The 24,592-nt window shown below is 32.5% G+C and overlaps 2 protein-coding genes across 4 annotated transcripts in view; one reads left to right on the top strand and one right to left on the bottom strand.

Moving 5' to 3' along the window:
- Positions 1-5,697, top strand: part of LOC130444855 (uncharacterized) — a 30,388-nt gene extending 24,691 nt beyond the window's left edge. The window contains exon 12 of one of the 3 annotated variants that reach the window (XM_056780148.1): positions 4,195-5,697. In XM_056780148.1, the coding sequence (XP_056636126.1) occupies positions 4,195-4,568 (374 nt within the window). In that variant the 3' untranslated portion in view covers positions 4,569-5,697. The remainder of the gene's footprint in view (positions 1-4,194) is intronic. The other 2 variants (XM_056780149.1, XM_056780150.1) reach the window with 2 other exon arrangements.
- A 1,986-nt stretch (positions 5,698-7,683) lies between these two features.
- Positions 7,684-22,031, bottom strand: LOC130444856 (membrane-associated progesterone receptor component 2-like). The gene is made up of 3 exons (XM_056780151.1): positions 21,239-22,031; positions 17,221-17,370; positions 7,684-11,082 (listed from the first exon to the last, which is right to left on the bottom strand). The coding sequence occupies exons 1-3, from the start codon at positions 21,537-21,539 to the stop codon at positions 10,934-10,936; spliced, it is 600 nt and encodes a 199-aa protein (XP_056636129.1). The 5' UTR covers positions 21,540-22,031; the 3' UTR covers positions 7,684-10,933.
- Positions 22,032-24,592: the final 2,561 nt, after the last annotated feature.

Below are 24,592 nucleotides of genomic sequence, written 5' to 3'. Positions count from 1 at the left end.
GACACTCATAGCAACGTTTGCAGATGATAAAGCAGTGATTTCATCAAATAAATATCCAACTCAAGCATCAAAAAATTTTCAAAACCATCCAACATTCTTGGAATCCTGGTTCAAACAGTGGAAATATATCAAACCAAATTATGTTTACCACAAAAAACATCGACTGTCCTCAAATTTACATTATTAATAGCATTATTCCAGTGAAATATCTAGACCTCCATTTATACCGAATTCTTAGATAGAAGAAACAACTAGACATAAAAATCAAAAATATGTACTGGCTAATAAACAGAAAATCGCAGCTAACAATAGAAAAAAAATTCTAATATGAAAAACCGTACTAACCTTTTTATGGACATACAGAGTCGAGATCTGGGGATGTAGCAAGCCTTTAAATACAAAAATTATTCAGTCTTTTCAATACAAAACTCTGCGAATGATGCTCGGCGCTTAGTGGTATGTCTCAAATTTAACGATTCACCAAATATACCATTCATAAACGATGTTATCAGAACCAACTCAAACATATAAAAACCGCTGTGCAAACAATGGCAACCAACTAATGAACACTATTCAACCACTCACTATAGGATAGAAGACTAAAAAAACAAGATCTGCAAGATAAACTCGCAGAGAACCGTTAATGAATTATACCTGCCACAAGACACTCATCTGCATCATACCATTTACTTATCACTCGATAGAAGTATATTATTAATGTGAAGTGTTTTCTTATTTATTTAAACAATTACCAAAGGTGACATGAATTTTCGCTTACTTAATTTATTTAAAAGCTTACACTAGACTGAACTAACTTATTAAATATATTTAAATTTACCGGTTATATTTTACTACTTTGATCTGTTTACTATGACACGTATTTATACCAGAAAGGAATTTCGTCGATAATTCTAGAAAGTAAAGAAATAAATCACAAGAATAAAAGAGCCTTCCTAAGAATTAGTTAAAAAAACAATATAAACAAATCGTCGCTATGATAAAATGTTGTGCTCACTTATCAACGTTGGATAAAGAAGTAGTGGGGCCTCGGGCTAAAATCGACTAAGGGCCCACTTCAAAATCAGCTTAAACTTTTTTAAATGTAATATACTGGTTTTAAACTAAATATGTATTATAAATAAGAATAAATTCGATTATTGGATCCAATATAGCTTTTAAAATAAATGATCAAATTACTCATTTCGCGATGACCCTACCTGCTCGAGGCCTGGGGTTCTAGCGCCCCCTAGATACTCCCTAAATTCAACGCTGACCTATATTAGTAGTAATAAAATATGAGTAGTGATTGTAAACATGTAAATATCCAAATTTACTTTTTTAGTAAAGAACAGAATTCGATTAATTAAAACAATTCAACATTATATATATATATATATATATATATATATATATATATATATATATATATATATATATATATATATATATATATATATATATATATATATATATATCGTTGCCACACCCACTTAATATATACAGTTGCCAAAGTACTGATAACTTTCACATAAAATGATGAATTTCAGATTGTATAACAACATAAAAAAAGCCGTCGCATTCGCCAAACTTTGGACTCTTCCATCATAACCGAACAGGGCCGGCTTCACGGTGCTTGTCGTGAACGAGTTTTATTTATTTAATAGAGAATAGAGTTCGATTAATTAAATCTCAACATTTATATACAGTGCTTTTCAGATAAAAGTATCCACCTTTAATAACTTTTGTAATACTGGTATTTAGAAAAAATCCAAAAACACGTCAATTTATGTTGGAAGGGGCAAGCATTATGGCTTATTTAAACTTACTGGAAAAGCCACCCCCTCACCCCAGCAGCATCCCCTTTATTTTTTTAAATTACTTTTCATATTTTTTATGTAAAATTTGGATACTCCTCTTTGAGCTGATTTCAAAAATGTATAAGACTTGTAGGTTAAAGTGGTTAGTTTATGAGATAAACAATTTTTCTTTTAAGAGCACAAATTTTACTTATTATTTACTTTCACCTTATTTGCCTGTCCTAAAATGGGTTGTACAACAGTTCAAACTCTTTAATCTTTTTAACTGTGCTATTTATTCTACTTAAAAAATCCAAACAACAAAAAACTCTACTTTTTATTAAAGTTTGACATTGTCAACTAGAATTTGTAGTCACTATTGATAGTGCAATTTGATACATTATTTATTTTGTTTCTCTGAAATGGTTTACTCTTTGCAAGAAAGAATTGAAATTGTAGGTTTATACTACCAAAATAATAATTGTGCAAGAGCTGCTGCTAGAATATTTAACGAATTACATGACGGAAGACATGCAACTCATAAGTATGTAATTCAACTGATGGAGAAATTTACCACAACAGGGTCTGTTTGCAATAAAGTGCATAAGCGAGAGGGACTCGTAAATAACGAAGCAATCCAAGTGGCAATTTTAGGGCAAGTCAGCTTAGAGGCTCAACAACCCCAATCGTTGTAAACAATAAGTAGAGCGATCGGTGTTTCATCTTCTACAGTTTTCCGAGTTCTACATAAATTCAAGTACCACCCATACAAAGTTAAGTTGGTGCACGAGTTGAATGAAGATGATTTTGATCGTCGTCTAGAGTTTTGCGAATCAATGACGCAAATTATCAATAACAATCCACAATTGTTAAACAATATTTGCTTTTCTGATGAATGCTCATGGTCATTAAATGGCTTAGTAAGTAGGCATAATTGTAGATATTGGGCTGAAAGTAATCCACATATTATGCGTGAATTCCATACACAACATCCCCAAAAGTTAAACGTTTGGTATGGTATCCTAGGTGACCACATTGTCGGACCTTCCTTCATCAACGGAAATTTAAATGGTGAATCATATCTTGAGTTACTCAGGGAAGGGGTTGACCCACGTATTACAACAATAATAGAAAATGATGATAACCTTTCCGAAGATTTACTGGTATTTCAACAAGACGGAGCTCCCCCACACTATGCTATGCCTGTCCGACAATTTTTAAACGAAACATTCCCCGCTCGTTAAATAGGTAGAAGGGGGCAGATGATGGAGTGGCCACCTAGGTCACCGGATTTAACACCCCTAGACTTCTTTTTATGGGGGTATTTAAAAACAAAAGTTTATGCTACCCAACCAGAATCTCTGGATGATTTACGAGAGAGGATAGAAAATGAATGTCGACAATTAAATCCAGCCGTATTAAGCAATTTCAGAGAGGCATTTCAAAATAGATTATACCATTGTAGGGAAGTGAATGGTACTCATTTTGAACACTTATTGTAACTTCATAATAAATAGCATTTTAGTACAGGCAAATAAGGTGAAAGTAAATAATAAGTAAAATTTGTGCCCTTAAAAGAAAAATTGTTTATCTCAAAAACTAACCACTTTAACCTACAAGTATTATACATTTTTGAAATCAGCTCAAAGAGGAGTATCCAAATTTTACATAAAAAATATGAAAAGTAATTTAAAAAAATAAAGGGGATGCTGCTAGGGGTGAGGGGGTGGCTTTTCCAGTAAGTTTAAATAAGCCATAATGCTTGCCCCTTCCAACATAAATTGACGTGTTTTTGGATTTTTTCTAAATACCAGTATTACAAAAGTTATTAAAGGTGGATACTTTTATCTGAAAAGCACTGTATATCGTTGCCACACCTACTTGATACATACAGTTGTCGTAGTACTGACACATTTGACATGAAAAGATGAATGCCAGCCCAATTTTAGATTGTCTAACAATATAAAAACATGAAAAAATAGCCCTCGCATTCGGCAAACTTTAGACTCATCATAGCCGAAAACGACCGACTTTACGGTACATGTCGTGGACGAGTTCGTAACATTAATTAGCAAAATTAACCCCATAATAACAGTCCAAATTTCTTCATTGTTGTGTGAATGTTGGGCGCATACCTAATCTGATATATAGTGTAATGTGGAAGGAAAACCTTTTTTATTTTACTTTACAAAACCTTTTGTTTTTCATGTGGTTAGTAACTAAAAGACATTCATAATTTTTTATCCAAATCTAATATCAATATAAAATTTTCATAACTGTAGTCTATTCAATTATTAAAAGTATGTTACAACTCAATAATAAAGAAATAGTTTCAATATTTCAAATTAATTTATTTCGTTTTGCTTTTGTTATATGGTCTGAATTGTTTATTTTTCAGATGAAGAAAGAGGAAAGTTTGTGGATAACTTTTCAATATCAATATATCGTCGTTGGAATCACGAAAATAATATTTCCACCATATTATGCAGGATTAGCCATCCAGATGAAGATGCAATTATCAAACTTTCCATTTTTAAAGAAGCCATCGATTATACTATACAAAAACTTCAACAGGGATATGAAAGTGACACTTCCGTCATTAATTTGAAAATTTTCTATTCTGTCACCAAAAACATTGATTTAAAAGTTATCTTAGAATGTATAGAAAACACAAAAAAACACATAAGCTTAAGTTATACTTTAGTACCTGTAATATCTTTGAAAAACAAACAAATATTTCTGTCAATTTGTGGTATTAGAATGCTCAATTAATCGATATAAAATAGTTACAAAATGTAAACAGCAAAAATATGTAAAAATAATTAAAATTATCTATCTGTTTATAGCTTGAAATATGATTTTTATTTTAAATTTTATTTGTTATAAACTAGTTTCCAACGATAAAAGACATTACACTTGGAAAAAGTTATCGTTGTGGGATTGTGGCAATGAAATACCAAAGTATTTTTTAATATGTATACCGTGCTTATGAATACCTATGTATAAATTATCGGGAAATTGATTAATCGAGAATTATGGTGTCTAAAATATTCATATGACCCATCAATACTTACCTGCTAGTTGAACCAAAATCTGGTAGAGTACATGGAGAAAGAGGTAGGTGAGTATCAGTGCGGTTTCCGCTGTAACCGTTCCACTGTTTATTCCATATTTACGTTCCGTCAGAAGACCTACTAGTACAATGTCAATCTTCATCACCCCTTCATTTATTTCCGCCAGGCGTACGACAGTATCCTCAGAGATCAGCTGTTGGAGGACCTGCTGGGGTTTGGCGTCCCAAAGAAGCTGGTGCGTACGGTTATGACAATGAGGAACGCCTGTAGTAAAGTGAAGGTATCGGGGTCTCTAGGCATAGTTTTTACTGTGAACATAGACTTGAGTCATGGAGACCCACTAGCGATACATCTGTTCAATTTTTCAATTGAAGGTGTCGCAAGAAACATCCGAACGAATCCTGGAGAAACAATTTGCAAGAGGCCCACGCAGCACGCACCCCGCCTATGCGGATGATGTTGATATCATGGCACGAACCACTTCGGCTCTTACATGAGCAGTTGACGAGTTCGAGCAAGCAGCTGAAGCAAGAGGACTCAAAATGAATACATAAAACTATGTACATGAGAACCTCAAGGATAAACCCGACCTCCCAAACCACATTCCAAGTCAGAGAACATCGCACTTCTCTGTGTACCATCAATTCAAATATATTGTGACCGAAAACTATACAGGGGGGGGCAACTTACTTCAATTAAATAAAAAACTATAAAAAATACGATTTATCAAAAAACATCTTTTTATTTCAGTATTATTAGAGTAAAATAAATGTACTTGTTTATTTTTTAACGAATAAAGAAAACTCTGCCAAAAAAATGAAAATATAAAAAATAATTATTCAATCATTCGATGATAATAAAGAAAGAAGTTTAAATAATAAAAGGAGGAATTCCAAAAAATAAAAAAGTTTAATTAACAAAAAAGATAAAATATCAAGATTTAACAGTAAATAATTTATTTGAACAAAATCTACGATCTTCGTTTTTCTTTGCAGAATAAATCTAAACATTTCTTAAGATAATCTTCTCTATTTTGTTATATTGTGCATTTGTCCACAGACATAAGAAAGGCCACTTAGTCTATTATTCCCGGTTTGGTTCCGGCCCAAGTTTTCACTCACCTCATAGTGCTGAAAAACAGTAAAATTTTCAAAATTAGTTCATAATGTTGAAAAAAAAAAGTTATACGAGAATAATAATGATTACCTGAAGGATCTTTCAATGGTGCATGTTGTTGGCAAGCATGAGGCAATCTGTATTGCTTTGCACACACATTGCATGATTACGAGCAATAAGATCTGTTAAGCACATTTTGTTTAAGCTGTCGAAACATCCACTTTTTGCAATATCTTTTGCCCAGAGATCGTACCATACTAGACCTTCAATTTTGAAATTTCAAGATTATTATTGTACTAGTACAAAGCTAAAACTTCTGCAGTTTTGTCAATATTTTTCATAATGTCCTTAAACACGGCTTCATCTTCCTCTCGATCATCTTTATAAACAAATCAACAAGCCTTTCAATATATTTGGCCACACGCATAAGATCAATGTTAACACCTTGCAACATTTGTGCTACTGGCCCTAGTGTTGCCGAATATTTTGCCACAATTTCTAAACTGACAATGAAAGAAGTTGATGCTACTGCACAGTGCAGTTGAAAAGCCTTTTGTTTTGTTTCCCGTTGAAAGCATTTCAAGGCCGCTGACGATGTCGGTAAACTTTTCGTGAAATTTTCTTATCGACTTGTACTTCTCCGTCCATCTCGTTTCACACAGGTTCTGCAAAGTCCCAACAATACTTTTTAGTTTTTGTTCATTGAGTTTCTTTGAACTCTCACGGTTCCAGCGGGGGGCATAGCCCCCCCTGCCCCTGTCTGCTGGCGCCCATGATTGGAGCCTTGATAACTGAAGATAATGATGTGGCCGCGGGGAACAGATGTTTCTGGAGAGTCCAGAGAGCGCTCAAGTTTAGAGGGGTACCACGAAGGTCAAAGCTCACAATAATCCGTCTCGCAGTCACATACGAATGCAAGACATGGACTATGACGACGACAAGAGCGGATTTTGGGAGCTCATAATTTACAAGATAATAATCCGTCCCGTAGTCAGTGGGCGGATTTTGAACTGCCGGGAACGTAAGATCCTAGAAAGATTTTTGGATCTGTTTGCGAGAACGGTGCGTAGAGGATCCAGAGGAATGCCGAGCTAAGGCAGATGTATGGCGAGCCAGATTTGGTGGCGTTTATTGGGGGGGGGGCGCGTCTGAGGTGGCTGGGATACGTGTACAGGGTTGCTTCTGATCGCTACCCGCGGAAAGCCATGTATGGCGACTGGGAAGAGGACCGTGCCTTTGCTGGTTGGTGGACGTTGAGGCGGACCTTATCTAGTTAGGGGTTTTACGTTGGAGATACCATGCTCAATACAAAAAGGATTGGTAGTTGATTGTTGGCCCTGGTTCTCAAAGGATCGTAGCGCCAGTTAAAGAAGAAGAAATAGACTTTCTTTTCCGTTCCTTATTACATATTGTTCCTTCCTGGTTTTCATTACTTCTAAGTACATTTTTAGTGTTTGCACTTCCTTGTCTATTCAAGAATCATCAATATTCTCTGGTGAAACATTTTATGATGTAAGATATTGAATAGAAAAGTACCGCGTCGATGGAATTTGATTGTGATATGGATGCTAAGGTTACTAAATTATGAAAAAAAAATAGAATAAAGGAGTTAATGGGTTGGGTGTGAAATACGTTAATAAGATAAGTCTACAACACTTAATATTAATGTAGAAAATGTGAGGCAACAAAAACATATATTTAAACTATCGAGACAGTTTATTTATTTTTTTTTTTTTTTCATAAAAATTTATATTAAGATAATAATATACATATAAGATAGTATATTGTCGCAAAAAACACTAATACCCAACCTGTACAGAAGTCCCCGATTACTGTTTATTCAAGCCCTATATTAAACTCGCATTTAAACCAAATTTTTCTATATCAACAAGAAAATGCAAATTTTTGGAATTATAACGTTCACTTAATCAAATTTGTAAAAAATTTCAATAACCTTAGGTCTTCCTAAGTGATGTACACATGGTTACAGATTTATTTCTATTGAATTTAAAAACAATTCATCAATAAAAAAAGTGATAAATAAATACAATAAATTTCGTAATAAGTTAACAGCTTAGCTCAGGCACAAAAGTCTGACCCATTCCCCGAAGGAAAAATCAACTACTTTCCTGGTTAATTACCGCGGCGAATATTGTATTACATCCCCTTTGAAGAACGTGTCACTGATCGACCCTTCTTTTGTCGATACCGACCGATACAATTAAAACTAGTTTTTAGATAGAACACGTTATTTCTAGTTAGAACTAGTTTTGAATGTACGCCTTTGTTAATACTAGAATTAACTAATGTTCAAATCGAATATCAGTTAAAACTAGTTGTTACTAGACAAAACGCGTTACTCCAAAGCGAGTCAGTTAAAAATGTCTCATGACATCGTACCTTATTCCGATTGGTCGCGAGACGTAATATGATTTCACAAGTACAGGGTCGTCCGCACGTTGTTCGCTTGCTTCGTTAATTCCTGCTTTGTTTATAGCAGAACCTCTTATAATACCACCACATGAGAGATCTCGAAATTGCAACCAATGTGAATCGACAAATAATTGCATCCAAAGAAACTGCACAACTAAACAGGCCAAGAGAATGACATTGACATAAGATGCAATGGAAGTTCCAGTAGAATTGGGTGATAATGTAACTCATGCGAGCACACCGCTGACTCCGCTGGAAATCTTGCGAGTTATTTTTCTGAGCTGAGCTAAAGGATTTCTTGGGAATATCGTTTTTGAGTGGATGTTGCTCTGTCCCACGGAGAAGGATGTACTGGGAAGAGAAACCTTACGTGCAAAACGCTACAGTCTCTTCAACACAACAGAAAAAGATAATCAGGGTTTTCACAAGATAGGAACGAAATATGAAAGAAATTTACCTTTGAGAATTGTTGCTAAGGAAGCAGCCATAGAAACAGCCAAAGTATTTATGCGCTGCGTGTGCAAGAAAGGATGTATGACAAAAACGTGTCTCTGCAAGAAAAGTGGTTATCTTTAATCCTTCATCCGTTTTATAAGTTTGACTGATTAGATTTTATTGTGTGTAAATCAATGTTCTTTTTGAAATTTTATGGTTTTGTTCTGTTGATTTTTTTTATTATTTTATTTACCTAGTTATAATTAATATTGTCATCTTGGCAACTAATTTGAGTTGACGTTCCCTAAAATGTTGCTTTAGTGTTAGATTATTATGGTTTTTAGTGTCTTAGATCTTTTCGATAAATCTTGTTTTCAATCCCAAATTAATTTTGTAATTCTAGTTCAAACTAAAGCTCGGTGTGGCAACTAACTTTATCTGAAAATCAAATATATCATTGGTATTTCTAGTTTTAACAAATTTATTAAGTAAAAACTAGTTTTAACTAGTAAAAACGAGTTCTAACGAAAAATGCGTTTTAACTGTAACAAACATCTGTGATAGCTCGCAATTGCAAGCAGAAAAAAATCCGTCGACCGGTTTCGATCTAATTCTTGGCAGTCACCAGCTATGCGGATTGCATTTTTTGCCCCTGTGACGCTAACGCCATCTATCGGTCAGATACGAGAACTGGGCGTCGGCCATAATGTTGATGCGTTTTTCGTAAACAAACCAGGGTGATTATAACATCATACCATCGTCTATCAATTCTTTTAAGGAATTACTGAAAGATGGTTAACTGCTCAAGTAGTGAACTGTATTCATAAGACAGATAATTGTCAGACTCAAAAAGAGTTGCGGGACGCGTGAAGTTTTTTAGTCTTTTCAAAAGTCTAGATTGATGAAAACAAGGACCAATATAATAGAAAATTTTTTGGGTTTTTCGACCAGGGAATAATGAAACTGAAGAAGACTCCGTAAAAGACTGGGAATATCGAAATGAGACCCTGAATTCATTAGTTTAATCTCTAAATATCTGAAAAAAATCTTAATTTGCTACTAGGTACTCAAGACATACATTTCAGTCGAGAAATTGAAATCAAGTGGAGAGAAAGAAACGTTATTCAGTTGTGTATTGTTTCATCGAATGGAAATGTATAGTGACCCAAATAAAATGACAAAAGACAAAATATGACAAAAAAGTTAAATCCTGATTCCAGACGAACAAGAGGAAACGTTCCTCTGGCAGCACCTCCACACGAGGAGGAAATTGTGAGCTTCTAAACTCTTTTAATTCATCATAGCTTCTTTGGTCGTAAATTTCATGCGGAAAACATCTAATTCAGTCACTGGTCCTTATCTTCTTACCGCGGGTCAAACGGGTTACAAGCACACTCCCGATTAGTCAATTTCTCACTATATCCCCTCAATACAGCCATACTTATTAAACAATCACTAGCAATGATGCGGTATATCTTATCTCATCAATAACATGGCCGACGCCTTGACTGGTCAATAGATGGCGCTCCCGTGGCCATGCCGGGGTCTCGTGCACTCCAAGGATTAGAACTGTGGAATAAACACTCGTTCACAGTTGTGGCTGCCATTTAGTGCAAGTATACATGGCGACAATTCTACTTCCAATTGGGAACAACCATTCGGATAGATCAAAGTCACACTCGCCGACCAATATGAAATAAAATTTCAGGGAATAACGAGGCGCGTTTACTTTTGAGTTTTATTTCGAGAATATTTCTTGAACATAAAGTTGACCGTTTGTTTAAGGAAAATGGGAAACTATAGTAAAATATATTGGACGCGCCTCGTATTTCCATGGCATTTATCACACTTATCCGTATCAAAGAGATTGTAATATATACTATTATAAACTAGAGTTTTCAGCAAAACAGAAATTTTAATTGTATGTAGATAAAGATATTTAATCAATTATTAGCGCTATACAAAGAAAAATAAAATTATATTTTAGTTTTTTGTTTTCTTGAATTATTTTATAATTTTACACATATAAATAGTCTTTGAACCATGTCAGCCTTTCACAGAGAAAATTGGTAGAGTATTTTATTCTACTTTTTTCTCTTTTTCTGGCTTCTCCTCTTTTTCTCCCTTTTCAACTTTATCTCCTGTACTTGTCGATTCGTCCTCCTCATCGGAATAGTTTGTTGGTTGTTCTCCCGGTTTCAGCAACCTCCCAACGAAGTCATATTTTTCTATAAGATAATGAGTTTATCAGAAAATTTGTTTTAAAATTGCTATAAATGTGATCAGCTCACAAAAATAGTTATTAATGCAACAAATGAGTAAAGTGATACTTGTTTCACGAGTAGGACGACGAGTTTCATACAAAATTTTGTCTACGTCCGTAGACTCAAAATTCGACAAAACTTCAATCAATTTTTATTTTGTAATAGTAATATTAAAACTACAACTGTGAGCATTATTAATTATAAGTGAAGAAAAAGTTACATTACTATTGGTACTTGAATTGGTAACATTTAACGAGTTGTATTACTACGTATTGGATTGTTGGTAGAATCGTGAACATTTACAATGTTGCTTAAAGTCGAACTAGTTGTTCCCGTAAAAATTTGCACCATTTTGTTTTTTATTGAGTAGTCTACGTAACTCTATGCAACTGTGTTGGATTTCCGCCCTCCGTGCTTCTTTAGTTGAATTATATCACCACCGGAATTCACTATTAGAGACGCCGAAGAGCGTCGAAATGTATACCCAGTGTAGTTTTTTCAATTAGGTAAATCCAAATATGTTGCTATAAGCGAGGTAATTTTTGTAAAGGTTTTGATACCTACGAATTGGATTTTGCATTTTCCATTTCTATACTGCAAAAATAAATGATCTGTTTTGCCTTTTAACAAATACTTTCACGCATAAAATATACATATGTTTAAAAGTATTTATAAAAATAATAAATTTATAAAATTGTCGGCAAGGGTTTCGAACCAGTTTTTATAATATGCAATTGATATTGGAAGAACTATAATATAGTAGAGTCTTGGTGACTTAAACAATAACTTAATAACCTCTATAAATTCATAAAATGTTGTGTTCTTTTCCCATAGGAATCCAAAATCTTTTCTACTTAAAATACGAACCCTGTATAACTTAATCGAATAATTTGGGCTTCGCACCTCAGTAACTCAAAGTTGTAACAACGACGACCTTTGTAACTTCAATTATCTATCAATGAATGATTTTGAAAGAATGTATACCTTTGTTATTGTCAATTGCTTACACTTTTTTTACCAAATGTTTAACTAACCTAACTTATTTGTTTGTATGTATGTATCAGTAACTTATAGTCTTCCTTCCAGAAGCATCTCTTTGCACACTATGAATTAAAACCATAATAAGCCAAGACATTGAAAATTTATAATTTTAAAGCTAGCAATGATTAGTTGGAAAATTTCAAAAAACGACATGATCTGACCAAATAAATGTACCTTTAAATGTTAAATAAAGTACAATTTCAAAATTATAAAAATTTTCAACTTAAACCCTTAGTAGGTAAAAACCTCAAATTATTTAACGTTGCTCTTGGTCTTTATCTTATCGAGGTTCTACTGCAATAAACAAAGTTTCCTGTTAGTTGTTACCCATCTACATAATGACTAAACATTTTTTTATGTATTGCTGAAATTTTTACTATTGTATGTAAAATTTAATACAATAATATAACATCCTTATATTGTTGATTGATTTGTTGGAAGATTTATTTAAAATTGAATGACAAAAGTATTCAATATGTTAATAGGCATGGAATATTGAAAATTAAACGAAACATAATATTTTTGTCTACGGATGTGCTATAAAACAATGGTTCATTATACACTTCATGACGCTAAACTGTAGTAGTGTGTCTAAATTTGAGAATATCATCTACATTTATTAGGATTGTATTAGTTAAATAACTTAATTCACAACTTTGTGAAAACTATTTATTAACATAAAATATAAATAAATAACGTGGTCGCAATAATCTGATTACTGTTTTCATTCGAAAATTCAACTTCGAGGGCTAACGAGGGGGTTGATAGAGTGTCTTTCGCATCCACTGAGAATGATTTTTTTGTTAACTATGGTTCCTCCAATTAGAATAAGAGGACAATAGATAATTATTGTCCATACACTGGGCTTTGAGTAGATTTTTTGAAAATTTGGACCGTTTTTGTTGATTTGGGTAAGGTAAGGTAGAAATTAGCGTAAAATAAGAGACATATTGTATAACTTAATATATGGTCAACAGATATTAAATGTTCTCATGAGGAGTATCGAGATAATTTAGTTTTGTTACAGTTTAGTTTTTATGTAATTAAGTTAATTCTGAAGTTTATTTTATACTAATTTACAATAATGCTCAGTTCATCGAATTTTTGATCTAATAAATAAAAATTAATGCATCTAAATGTTCTTGATTTTAGGTCTCTTCTGTTTTAAAAATAATTTTTTTAATAATTTTTATCTTTAAACAATTAAGAACATTTAGATGCATTAATATATCAAAAGGTCCAAGAAATAATAAATTGAAGAAATAAATAGAAATTTAATTTACTTGAAATGCCTAACCTCTGGACCTACTTCAGCTGCATAATAAAATCGATTTATATTTTGTTCACACTTATTTTGTAGAAGTAATACAGACAAGACTTGATGTCGAAGTATAAATTTAGAACATTTAAATTTTTTTCTACCAGTGTGAATAAACAACAACACATTTTATTGTCTCGTAAATTTAGATCATAAGACATAATAACTTTGATTCTAAATATCAAATAACATTAAGTAATTTTATGTGGTCCTAGTAGCAAAGAAAACTCGTTTGTCATTTTTGTGAGAAAATCTTTAAGAAGTGAATATTTTGTTTTTGTAGATAGGTTAGGGCAGGGGTGTGCAAAAGGCGCTCGGCGGGTCGGATACGGTCCTATTACTTCCTATATCCGGCCCATTGAAAAATCCTGCATGATTTTTTTTGATTATCTTATACGACGGCCAACTTCTCCGATAAGGTATAAATAAAAAGAAGAAGAAAGAAGTTTATATAAAACACTTAGGGTTGATTTTATACATAATCACTGAAGAGCTTGAGACATTTGTCAGTTTTAATTGGATATCGACAGACACACACAGTTATGATACAGTTTGTTAATCAATTTAAAGCTTCCTGATAAACTATATTTTTTGTTTTGTTTTGTGGTGCGTAAATAAACAAAGATAACTGGTTCCGACGTATAATTGTCCATTCTTGACGGGCCTTTAACGAAAACTATTGTTGATCACTTGATCACTGTCCGATGATTCCAACGATTTTAAACGTTTACAATTTCCGGTACCTCTGGCTTTTGTAATAACCATAAATAAATCGCAAGGCCAATCGTTGGAAGTTTGTAGAATCAACTTGGAGTTTCTTTGTTTGGCACATGGACAATTATACGTCGGAAAACAGTCATCTTTGTTTATTTACACACCACAAAACAAAAAATATAGTTTATCAGAAAGTTTTAAATCGATTAATCGTTGGAAGTTTGCGGAATCAACAATAATTTTAGGTCAAGTAATCAAGCACTTTCCCTCCGAATTCTTTAATGCAGCACTGATTTATTTTATATATTTTATATACATGGTGCAACCCCGCCCCCCCTTTCGAGAGTGGAAAATTTTTCGCCCAAAATAGCCCCAGAAATCGTAAGATCGCCAAATTTAAAGTAAAAAATGTCATATAAAGTTTTTTCGCCAGATTAATAGTTTTTGAGTTATTCGTAATTGAAAAGTACGACTTTTGGTCAAAAAAACCGAATTTTTCAATAGTTTTTTTGTATGTGTGTGTATCTGTCAATATCCAATTAAAAACTTATAAATAGCTAGTAATTCAGAAAAAACTCTTCTGTAAATAAGCAACATCATGTAAAATTAATCGAAAAAATAATAAAACTTCATTCATACCGAGCATTTTTTTTGTTTTAATAAAAAAACATTCCTTTTGGTTGTTTTAAGTTTTTTTAAGTTATTTTATACAAAAGTTTAGGTCTTTTATTTATCCATTGAGGCAGTACGAGTCAGCTAGTTAATTATAATTATTTTTTAGTAATAATTGTAGACATGTTTGGATAGAAATTTTAGTACCATTAAATTTATTTATGTAAACAACCTTGAAACTTTCGCGTTTCGCTATTCCTACATTCAAAAGATGAAACCTGTATACATTGCGACATTAGCATTTTTATACAATTCAAAAATATCGTGTACCAAGTTCAAGTTTATGTTTAATTTAGTAGTCGATTATGCGCATACAAACTCGAACGATTCAGTACAAAGGTTGAATTTGCACCTATTAACCCTGACACTAATATATTTATCATAATGCCGATGTAAATTAGTTATTTTGGTAGTACTATTTATCAATAAACAAAATCATTGGAGTATTATTACTTTATGTACATTAGTTTGATTATTAAAAGGAAATTCCTAGTTACAAAACTTCTTCAGGAAATATATAATACGGAGGAAAATTTTTTTTGTTGAAAATGGGGAAAAACACACTTTTGGTTAAGTAGGTTGAGCTAGCAGAGCTAATTTTCAGGAACTGTATAAAATATATTCAGGAATTAAGTGCTTTATATGTGCTGGATTTAAAAATTTCGTGCTCTTATAGATTTTCTAGAAAAACAACATTTAGAATGTGCTTAACTTAATTATTTTTTTCTGAAAACATTAAAATTTACAAATTTCCACCTACGCTAGTCAAGCCAGAAACATATCTTGATAAATTACATGCTAGTTAAATTCTTGCCCCAGAATTTTTGGGCTTTTTTCTAAAATAAGAAATTTGGACGATTCTGCCCATTCGTGTCTAGTAGCAGACGTCATTATATCAGAAACGACTCGTATCGAAATGCAAATTGTACTGAGCGCTTTTTATGTGCTCTTTGCGTTTTCCATGTATGATCATTTAAAATCTTTTTTTTTTTTAATAATATTCAAAAACCGAGATTCCCTGCTAACACTTGTCCGGCGAGGAAAGCCCTTGTTTGAAAAAATGTTGATTGGGAAAACAGATTGCACACTTTCAGTTGAGTGCCTTGCTAGCTGAACGAGTATCAGCAGAGAATATCGAAATTTCTATTCTATGTAAAAAAAAAATGTAAACGGTAAACGGAAAAAGCGAAAAGCGCATAAGAAGCATTACGATACGATTTACCTTTACGATTTCTGCAATATTATCTTGCACGATTTGTCAGTGTGCGACCTTGCATTTTCATACATGGAGATAAATTTGGCTCCAATGTAGTCGTCGATATATTTATCAGTCTTCAAACAAGACAAAACATGATGGGAAAATTTTATATATTTGGTGTCTACCACTGGATAATAAAGGCCAAGAAAACAAGGAAATCGAACTAAGAATTGCCAGAGGTAACAGCTGTGCAAGGAGCAGAAGAATATTAACATCAAAAGAAATATTCATATCTACAAAAGTTCGAATATATAAGACCCACCCACCCTGACATACGCCTCTGAAACCTGGATAATGATGAAGAAACCAAAACATAAATTGGAAATCTGGAAAAGAAAAATACTAAGAAGAATTTTTGGAGGAAAGCCGACATACCATGATATTTACACACTTGTTACTAAACTCAATGAGTTTATAGACAAGTCAAGACAAGGTTAGAACGAATGGACGAAGTCAAACATCTAGAGCTGGAGAGAAAAAGCAAGGACCAAAAGAAGCGATGAGAAATTGCAATTACTTTGCTTTTTCTCTCCAGATCTGTATGTTTTTCTGTCCCACCACCGTTTTTTTTTTGGTCTACTCCTCTCGCCCTCTGGTATTTTCCATGCAACTCGTTTCAAGAGCCTGTCTTCGTCCATTCGCCCGAAGTGTCCTAGCCGTTGCAACCTTCTTGCAGACCCTGTCCATCTAATACAGGGTCTGCATGTATCAGATGCACTGATTAAGTTCACGAAGACTTACTAGCAAGGAATGTGAGGGAATGAGGAAGAAGAGATGGGTTTAGAGGCGAATTGTCGAGGATACAATGGCTCACACCCAGATGTAGTTTAAGTGAGTAAAGTAAATACTGAGCTCTTCTCGATAAAATTCCAATGGTTCTATCCATTGGATAATAAGAATCCATACGGCATCCGTTAAAGCAAAAATCAACGACATTCTTTTTTTTCGATAATAGTTTAAACAGTCATAGATAAGTAATTACAATTTTCACTAAACGCTTTTTCATTGGTTTTAGATTATGTTATCAATTACTAAAATATTACAATGTATAATTTAGTATAATTCTGTTGTCAATAAATTAAATTAGGTTGCAATTTACCTTTGAATTGTGACTCCCATTCTCTAATCGAATCCATTTCCATAGTGCTTAAATCACTCAAATCGTCATATCCTTCACCAGCAGCTGCGACATTAAAAGTTGCCAGACCTCTAGAAGCATCTTTACCTCCGAATGCTGCATACGGACCACCTAGAGCGAATTTGATTTACTTATTTTTTTTATTATACTCTAATTTATTTTAATAAATTGACCTTATACTCGACATAGTTCCAGAATGTATGGAGACACTTTAATAAAACATATTTTTAATTTTTTTAATTTTAATATCAGCTTAAATACGACTGAAATTTTAGTTTTATTCCCTTTAGATACTTTTACCATATATAGAGCCCTCGGGGAGGATATCATGAGGCACTAAAAAATGTCAACTACTTTTCTTCATTAATTTACAGGGTGATTCGTGAAATTGACCATAAATTTCATTAGAGTATAGTGTTTACACAGCTCATTTGATTTTTATTTCTTGATGCAAGTACACCACTATCAATCATTCGATTGGTATTAACTAAATTTGGAAATTCCAGGATCGGCTTTGGGGAAATCAATTTAGGGATTCGTATTGAGTATTTCACCAAATAATGACTTATGTTGGCATTAATAGTTTTTCGATATATCCTGTATAATAAGTCGACCGGTTATTGATATTCACATTCCCTTACTTAAAACCCCGAATGACCTTAACCGCCTATCGCCCCAAACAATCCAGGAAATGAAATTACAAATCTCAACTCAATATTCACAGGTCATTGACCTTTGACATTATACAAAACTTAATAATTTGAGAAAAAACCATTGATAATGTTGACGGATAACCTTGACAGGTTATTTACCTCTGACCTTGACCCGTCATGGACTTCGACCTTAGGAGAGCATTAACCTTTGACCTTAATTCATCATTAACCTTTGATCTTGGCCGGTTATTAACCTTTCATCTTGCCCTGAGTCCCCGGAGCATCCTTATATTCTCCCTACTACGGTATAATATTTTTTTACATGAAGTAAGTAATTTTCAAACTACATAAATACACAAAGAACACTACAATGCCCTATCACATGAGAATATTACAAACTCGTCTACGACATGGGCCGTGAAGCCGGTCCTGTTATACTAGAAATCTAGCATTTGGCGAATGCGACGCCCTTTGATATTGTTTTGCTTATATGTTTTAATGACAGCCGCAATTTGTTAGTATTGATTTTTTTAACCTATTTATAGGAAGGCCTTTTTATTTATTTGTTTGTTTGTTTACTTTCTAGAATTATAGAAATTCCTTTATGGTATAAATTCATGCTTGTTTAGCAGTGAGAGTTGGTATATATCTGATGTCATCTGGAACACATCAAGATAGACAAGTAAACGGTGTGTTTAAATAAATTATTCAAGTGAGTATTAGTGGATAATTATTATATATTATAATATAGTAAGTCGAGAACTTGATGTTACTCGATCATCATGTGAGTAGAGTCTCACAAAAAATTCATCTGTACCCATATCATATTCGAATGGTTCTATATAGGTAGGAATTTTTTTAATGGATTAACAATCATCGACCAAAGCTGTACATGACACTATTCACAGATGAAGCCCAATTTACAAGAGACAGGGCAAATATAGCAATTATGGGACATTTAAACATTGATTTTTGACCAGTGATTCCGCCGATTGTCACCCCCATATTGTAGCTTCTGCTAGCACCCTCGAAGCTGATGGTATCACTGATCATAAGTTGATATATTGTGAGGTTAACCTACCAGTTACAAAGAATCTTCAGAAATATGTAACATTTCGGGATTTCAAAGGATTAGATGAAGATAAATTTCGCTACGCCAATATTTATCTTTCTTTTAAAAATAAATTTAAAAAAAAACTAATTTTGAAACAGAAGAGACATAACATCAGTCAAAAGGTCTAAGAAATAAGAAATTTGTACTATTCAATAGATATTGAAGAAAAAGTAAACTTCTTTACTGTCCAGCTTGTGTTTCTCTTACAGTTTGAGTAAGTAACCCCCAGCTTCAGCAGAAAACTAGAAGCATATCGAGAATTGCAAAATCTTTCATCTGAGTTAATCAAAAAAGAAAAACGAGGATATCTTGAGTTTCTGAAAGGACTAAATGATACAAAGGTACTTTGGAGGGGCTATAAGCAATAATATACTCTATTTTTGATCCAAATTTTGTATATATTTATTTTATCACTTATCTGTGTGTATTTAGTTTGATATAAATAAAAATTATGGTGGAAATTTAAAAAAAAAACGATGAATATAACAATGAATACAATTTTATAGTCGAGTAACTTTTAAATGGTAAATTCTATCGAAAAAAGCATTCAAATTTATTTTGTATTTTGTAGAGTGTTAAATCCCTATAAGAAATAGCTGTTCAAGTATTTTTAGCTACATTTGTTACAGTGGAAAAAAATTAACTGCAAAAATCCCATGTTACTTAAATGGGAAATGTACATATATATATATATATATATATATATATATATATATATATATATATATATATATATATATATATATATATATATATATCAAATTTATAAAAATGGTTTTAAAACAATTATGAGTAAATATGACTTTTTTGTTTTGCCATTGGTCTTGATGTTTGACTGTTACGACCTCTAAGCCATTGAGAATCGTCATTTAGCTTATTATATAAATATTGTGTATATTGTGAATGAAATTCATAAAATTGTACAATTCTTTTTAAATCATTGATAAGTTTAATTGTTTAAAATTGGAGAGACAAAAAAATTAAAAGAAAGTTTTTCCCCTGAGATGTGAACTGCAAACTCAAGTAAAAAGTCTGCGGCCTAACCACTAGGCTGTGCAGATTTTACATTAGCCATGTGGCAAAAATGTTCATAAAAAAGTACTGTGAGTTAGCTGAGACCAAGAGCAAAGTGACGATAGCATTGGAGACCTCACAAAAATTCCAAATAGGATAAGGTCTCATGCAAGGTCTTGAGTATCTTTTTCAACCTAACACTATAATGAGTCATCAGAAATATTGAAGTTAATAGAGAAGGAATTCTACTCAACAGAATAGTGCAGTACCTGGCCTATGCTGATGACATTGATCTACTCAGCTAAAGGGAGCATGAACTGAACTAAAGCTTTGAGCAGCTGGAGGAGGAATCCTGTCCAAAATAAAATACATGATTTTGTCAAGAAACAGAAGAACTCCCCCAATGGCTTTTGAAGTAAGCCAGTAAGTATAAGTTCGAAAATGTATCTGGGATCACTAGTGACAACTTGATAGAAATAAGAGAACATGTGAAAGGGGGAATAGAGTGTTGAGCGGCTGTACAAACACCGAGCACTACTGGCTCTATGAAGACTAGCCTGGTGACAGAAGTCATATTGCCAGACTCAAATGGCTACTTTTAGGGGCATATTCATATAGAAATACCCTAACTATTATCTTTAGTAAATGCACAATAATTAATTTTAGGTTCAGTATCCCAGTCATAGAGAATTTTTAATTTGAAAACATTCAAATTTGTATTAAATTGAATCAAAACAGTTAGTAAATAGTATTAGTTCATTGCAAATATGATAATTAAATAGAATTACTTCATCCATTATTGTTATTAAGCATTGTAGGATAATTAATTTTAATATAATGTGGATGGGTTATTCTTTTAGTATCAACATTATCATAAATACTTGAAAATAGCAATGAAGCCTTTTCCAATTATAATTCATGTGAAGAGATTAGTTTTACGTAAATTAAGGGAAATTATACATAGTAATAAATATTTACAGAACGTTTGCCAATAAAGAAGAAGTCACTGTTATTTTACAGCTGGAATTATACCTTTGCAGATATTATATATTTCATATAATTTTGTTTCTCAAAGAAATTAGAATGCGCTTATTTAAAATGTTCATTTAAGCATCTGTCAAAAAAAATAACAATTATACTTTCTGCATACTCTTCATACCAAATGACATCACCAATATTTTAAAAAGAAAAAACTTACCTGGACCATAAAATCGTTTCCCTTTCGTAACGTCGTAGACATTTCCATTTACAGCAACCAAAACTCTGCCGTCCTCTTGATTACCATCGTATTTTTTTAACTCTTCTACGGTAAAGTCCCTTTTCTTAAGTTTGGGTAATGATGAGGCCGCTGACGTAATGGGAGCACTACTATTGCGACTTTTAAATATTTTATACACTAAAAACACAATTAAAGCTACGAGGACAATATTCAGTGGACTGTGTATTATTTCCAGAAATATATGGGTTAATATTCCCGGTGACACCGCTGATTCCGCCATGTATATATTTGCGTATAGTTTAGAATTTAACAGATTGACAACTTTGGATGTGGAATGTGTTCTGTGTTTGGGTGTTTGATAACACACTTCAAATTTTGCAGGGGTTGTGTCTTGATATGAAAAAAAACCCCAACACTTAGTCACGAATCGCTATCGCTACAAACTTAATATTTCTATAAATCGACTGTTACACTCACTCGGCGTGAACATTTTGTATGGTAGAGTCAAAGATTATATACTCGAGGTAGAATTATTGTGATCACTTTCGATATGTGAATACGTGTCGATTTTTCGATTACCAGGACATCTGGTGGAATAATTTTCATTTATTTGACATTATACATGATTCAAAAATAAAACATAATTGAAGTGAAAATTTCATTCAATACACGAATAGAATGGATATCGGAGAAGTAAAACAAAAAAATTCTTTTGTGTGAAGAAAAAAGTCGAAAACTTGAGAGCTGCTGCACTGGCGCAGTGAACTGAAGTGAGGACCGCTATTAATCACGTATTTTGCGGCGTTTGCTATTTAGTTTACTTAAAGAGAGAAAACCGTTTAAACCTTCAAATAACTTTTTAGAAAAAACGAAATATCTATTAAAGGAATCCTGCTTTATATTTATAAAGACTTTATTCTAAATTATAGTAGCTTAAAGAATCAGGGTACTAGGGAATTGTATTTCCAATGTCTGTGTTTTTAGATAGTGCCTTTGTCTTCAATTAAAACTTCAACTTACTCTTCACTGCAGAACTAGTAAATTAAAGAGAAGTTGAGTTTACAATTTTATATGAATGTGCACAAATAACCCCTGAGGTCATATAAAATGTTGTATGAGAATTCCAAAATCGCCTCGATTATTTGAACATTTAATTTGTGATAGAGACAATATCAAAATTTTACAACTTAAAAATTAATTTTTTCAGTCATGATTGCACCAAATCTAAAAAAACTTTATATTGCTGAATAGAGGACTAAAATCCCTTTCCAACAAGGTGCCACACGACACCCTTTCCTATTTAAAATTTTCGAGGTGGTGCTTTTAATTCAGAGGGGGTGTTGGAAGGGAATAATATTTTCATATTGTAAATTGTCAATTTAACCTGGGTATGTTCTATGAGTCTAACCATGTGGTTAATTTATGGATGCATCAAAATGCTTGTGGTTGGTAGAAGAGTTAAGATGGCAGTTCTCATCGAAGAGGGTTATGAGTAGAATGTGGTTCATCTATGGTTGTAAGCATAGATTAACCACATGTTATGAGAGTTGGTAAAACTGTCTATTCCGTTGAAGGAGATAGTTTTTGACATTGTGGCGTTGCTCAAAAGAGTTTTTTTAAACCTCATACTCAATTTGGAAAACATGCGAGAAAATAGAAGGGTTCCCCAGGAAGTTACCAGGAGCTTAACAGTCGAGAGGTCGTTATTTTTACCCTAGCTGAATATTGCTATTGCCAGAGGCGTTAACAGGTGAATTTAACTTTTTTCCAACCAGAATACTTTATATTTCTCACATTTTGAAAAATTGTATTTGTTAGCGTATAAAAAAAACCCTTGGTCAATTTTGTGAGTTCTTTTTTGTTGACTAATTTAATGTAATATTTACTGATAAGTTTCACTATTACCTATCAACTTCTCCGATATTTTAATGAATAATAAGGGATAGCTCTGTGGTAATTAATAATTATACATCGGTGTATAAACTTGTATTGGGTGAAAAAATGCAGTTAAAAACATAATCAGTTGATAGTTGATATTCCATTTTCAAATTGGATAAAGTTTGAAACTATTTCTTCTTGATATCAATAACTACAAATATATTTATTTTGATGTTAAACGATGCTCAGTATCTATCTTTCTTTTATTTTACTTGTTGAAAACATTCCTTAGGACTTTTGTTTTTATATTGTGACATACTTTGAGTGGTCACTTACTTCTGTAGTATGTATAAATAAAAAAGGAGAAAACAAGGAACAGTTAGTCAAAATAGAACATCATGTTGGAGAAAGTTCTTCGTTGCTTTCTAAATTTGATCATACACCTCAAATAAAAAACTAATAGTTGTATATTCAGAAATGGTATTTCCATATGTTAAAATTGTAGAAAAACTGAGAAATAGCAATGTCTGTAAAGGATATTCAAGGAGGAATTTGAGTTTGATGTAACTGTACAAAACTTTCAAAGTACTTGGTTTATACCTACAAACGTAAATAGTCTTTAGGGTTGAACTACAAGTGCCCCTCTAACTTATGTTGGCTTTGCATGGGAAGATAACAGAAGTCAAGTTAGCTCCTGATGATCTGGCAGGTTCTTTTTTACAATTTAACTTGGAGGATCCTAAAAAGTTGCATGATTTACATAAAAACTACCCATTTTGTCCTGAGCATCAAAATCCTTCTCGATTGAAACTAGCTAAATTAATTCCAATTTTGTTTAAAAAACAAAAATATATTTTCAATTCAAACGATCTCTTTGTCTTAGAACAGTAGCTACAAGTGAGATCAAGAATACCTATAAATTGGCAACCAATGCGGTGTTTGGTAAAACCATGGAAAATATAAAACTTAGAACTACCATTTGTTTAACCAATTCTTATGAAGATTGATATGGTGCTAAAAATTTAATTGCAAACCAACGATTTCACAGTTGTACAATTAAGAAAAGCAGAATTAGTTTTTAATAAGATCTTGTATATTGGCATGGCAATCTTAGATATTTCTAAAATTTGTATGTAGGATTTTCATTATAATTTAATGTTGGATACAATGTTAGATTAATGTACTCAGATACTGACAGCTTTATTTATGAAATTAAAACTGATGATGTGTATGAAGATATTATTGCAAATAACATTTCAAAATTTGATACAACTGATTATACAGTTATAAATAATTGCTATGACCTACTACACGTTATTAAAAAATGTTTTGGGTTTGATTGAAGATGAGGCAAATGGTAAATAATTTGTAAGTTTATGTTAAAAAATGTATACTTATGAAGTTCAGGGAGAGAAAGTTGTTAAAAAGTCAAAATGTATCAAATTACCATCAGAA

Source organism: Diorhabda sublineata, chromosome 6, assembly GCF_026230105.1.
Source record: "Diorhabda sublineata isolate icDioSubl1.1 chromosome 6, icDioSubl1.1, whole genome shotgun sequence".
In the NCBI taxonomy this organism is placed as follows: Eukaryota; Metazoa; Arthropoda; class Insecta; order Coleoptera; family Chrysomelidae; genus Diorhabda; species Diorhabda sublineata.
The sequence above is the reverse complement of the archived record's forward strand: the minus strand, read 5'-3'. Positions and strand labels throughout refer to the sequence as shown.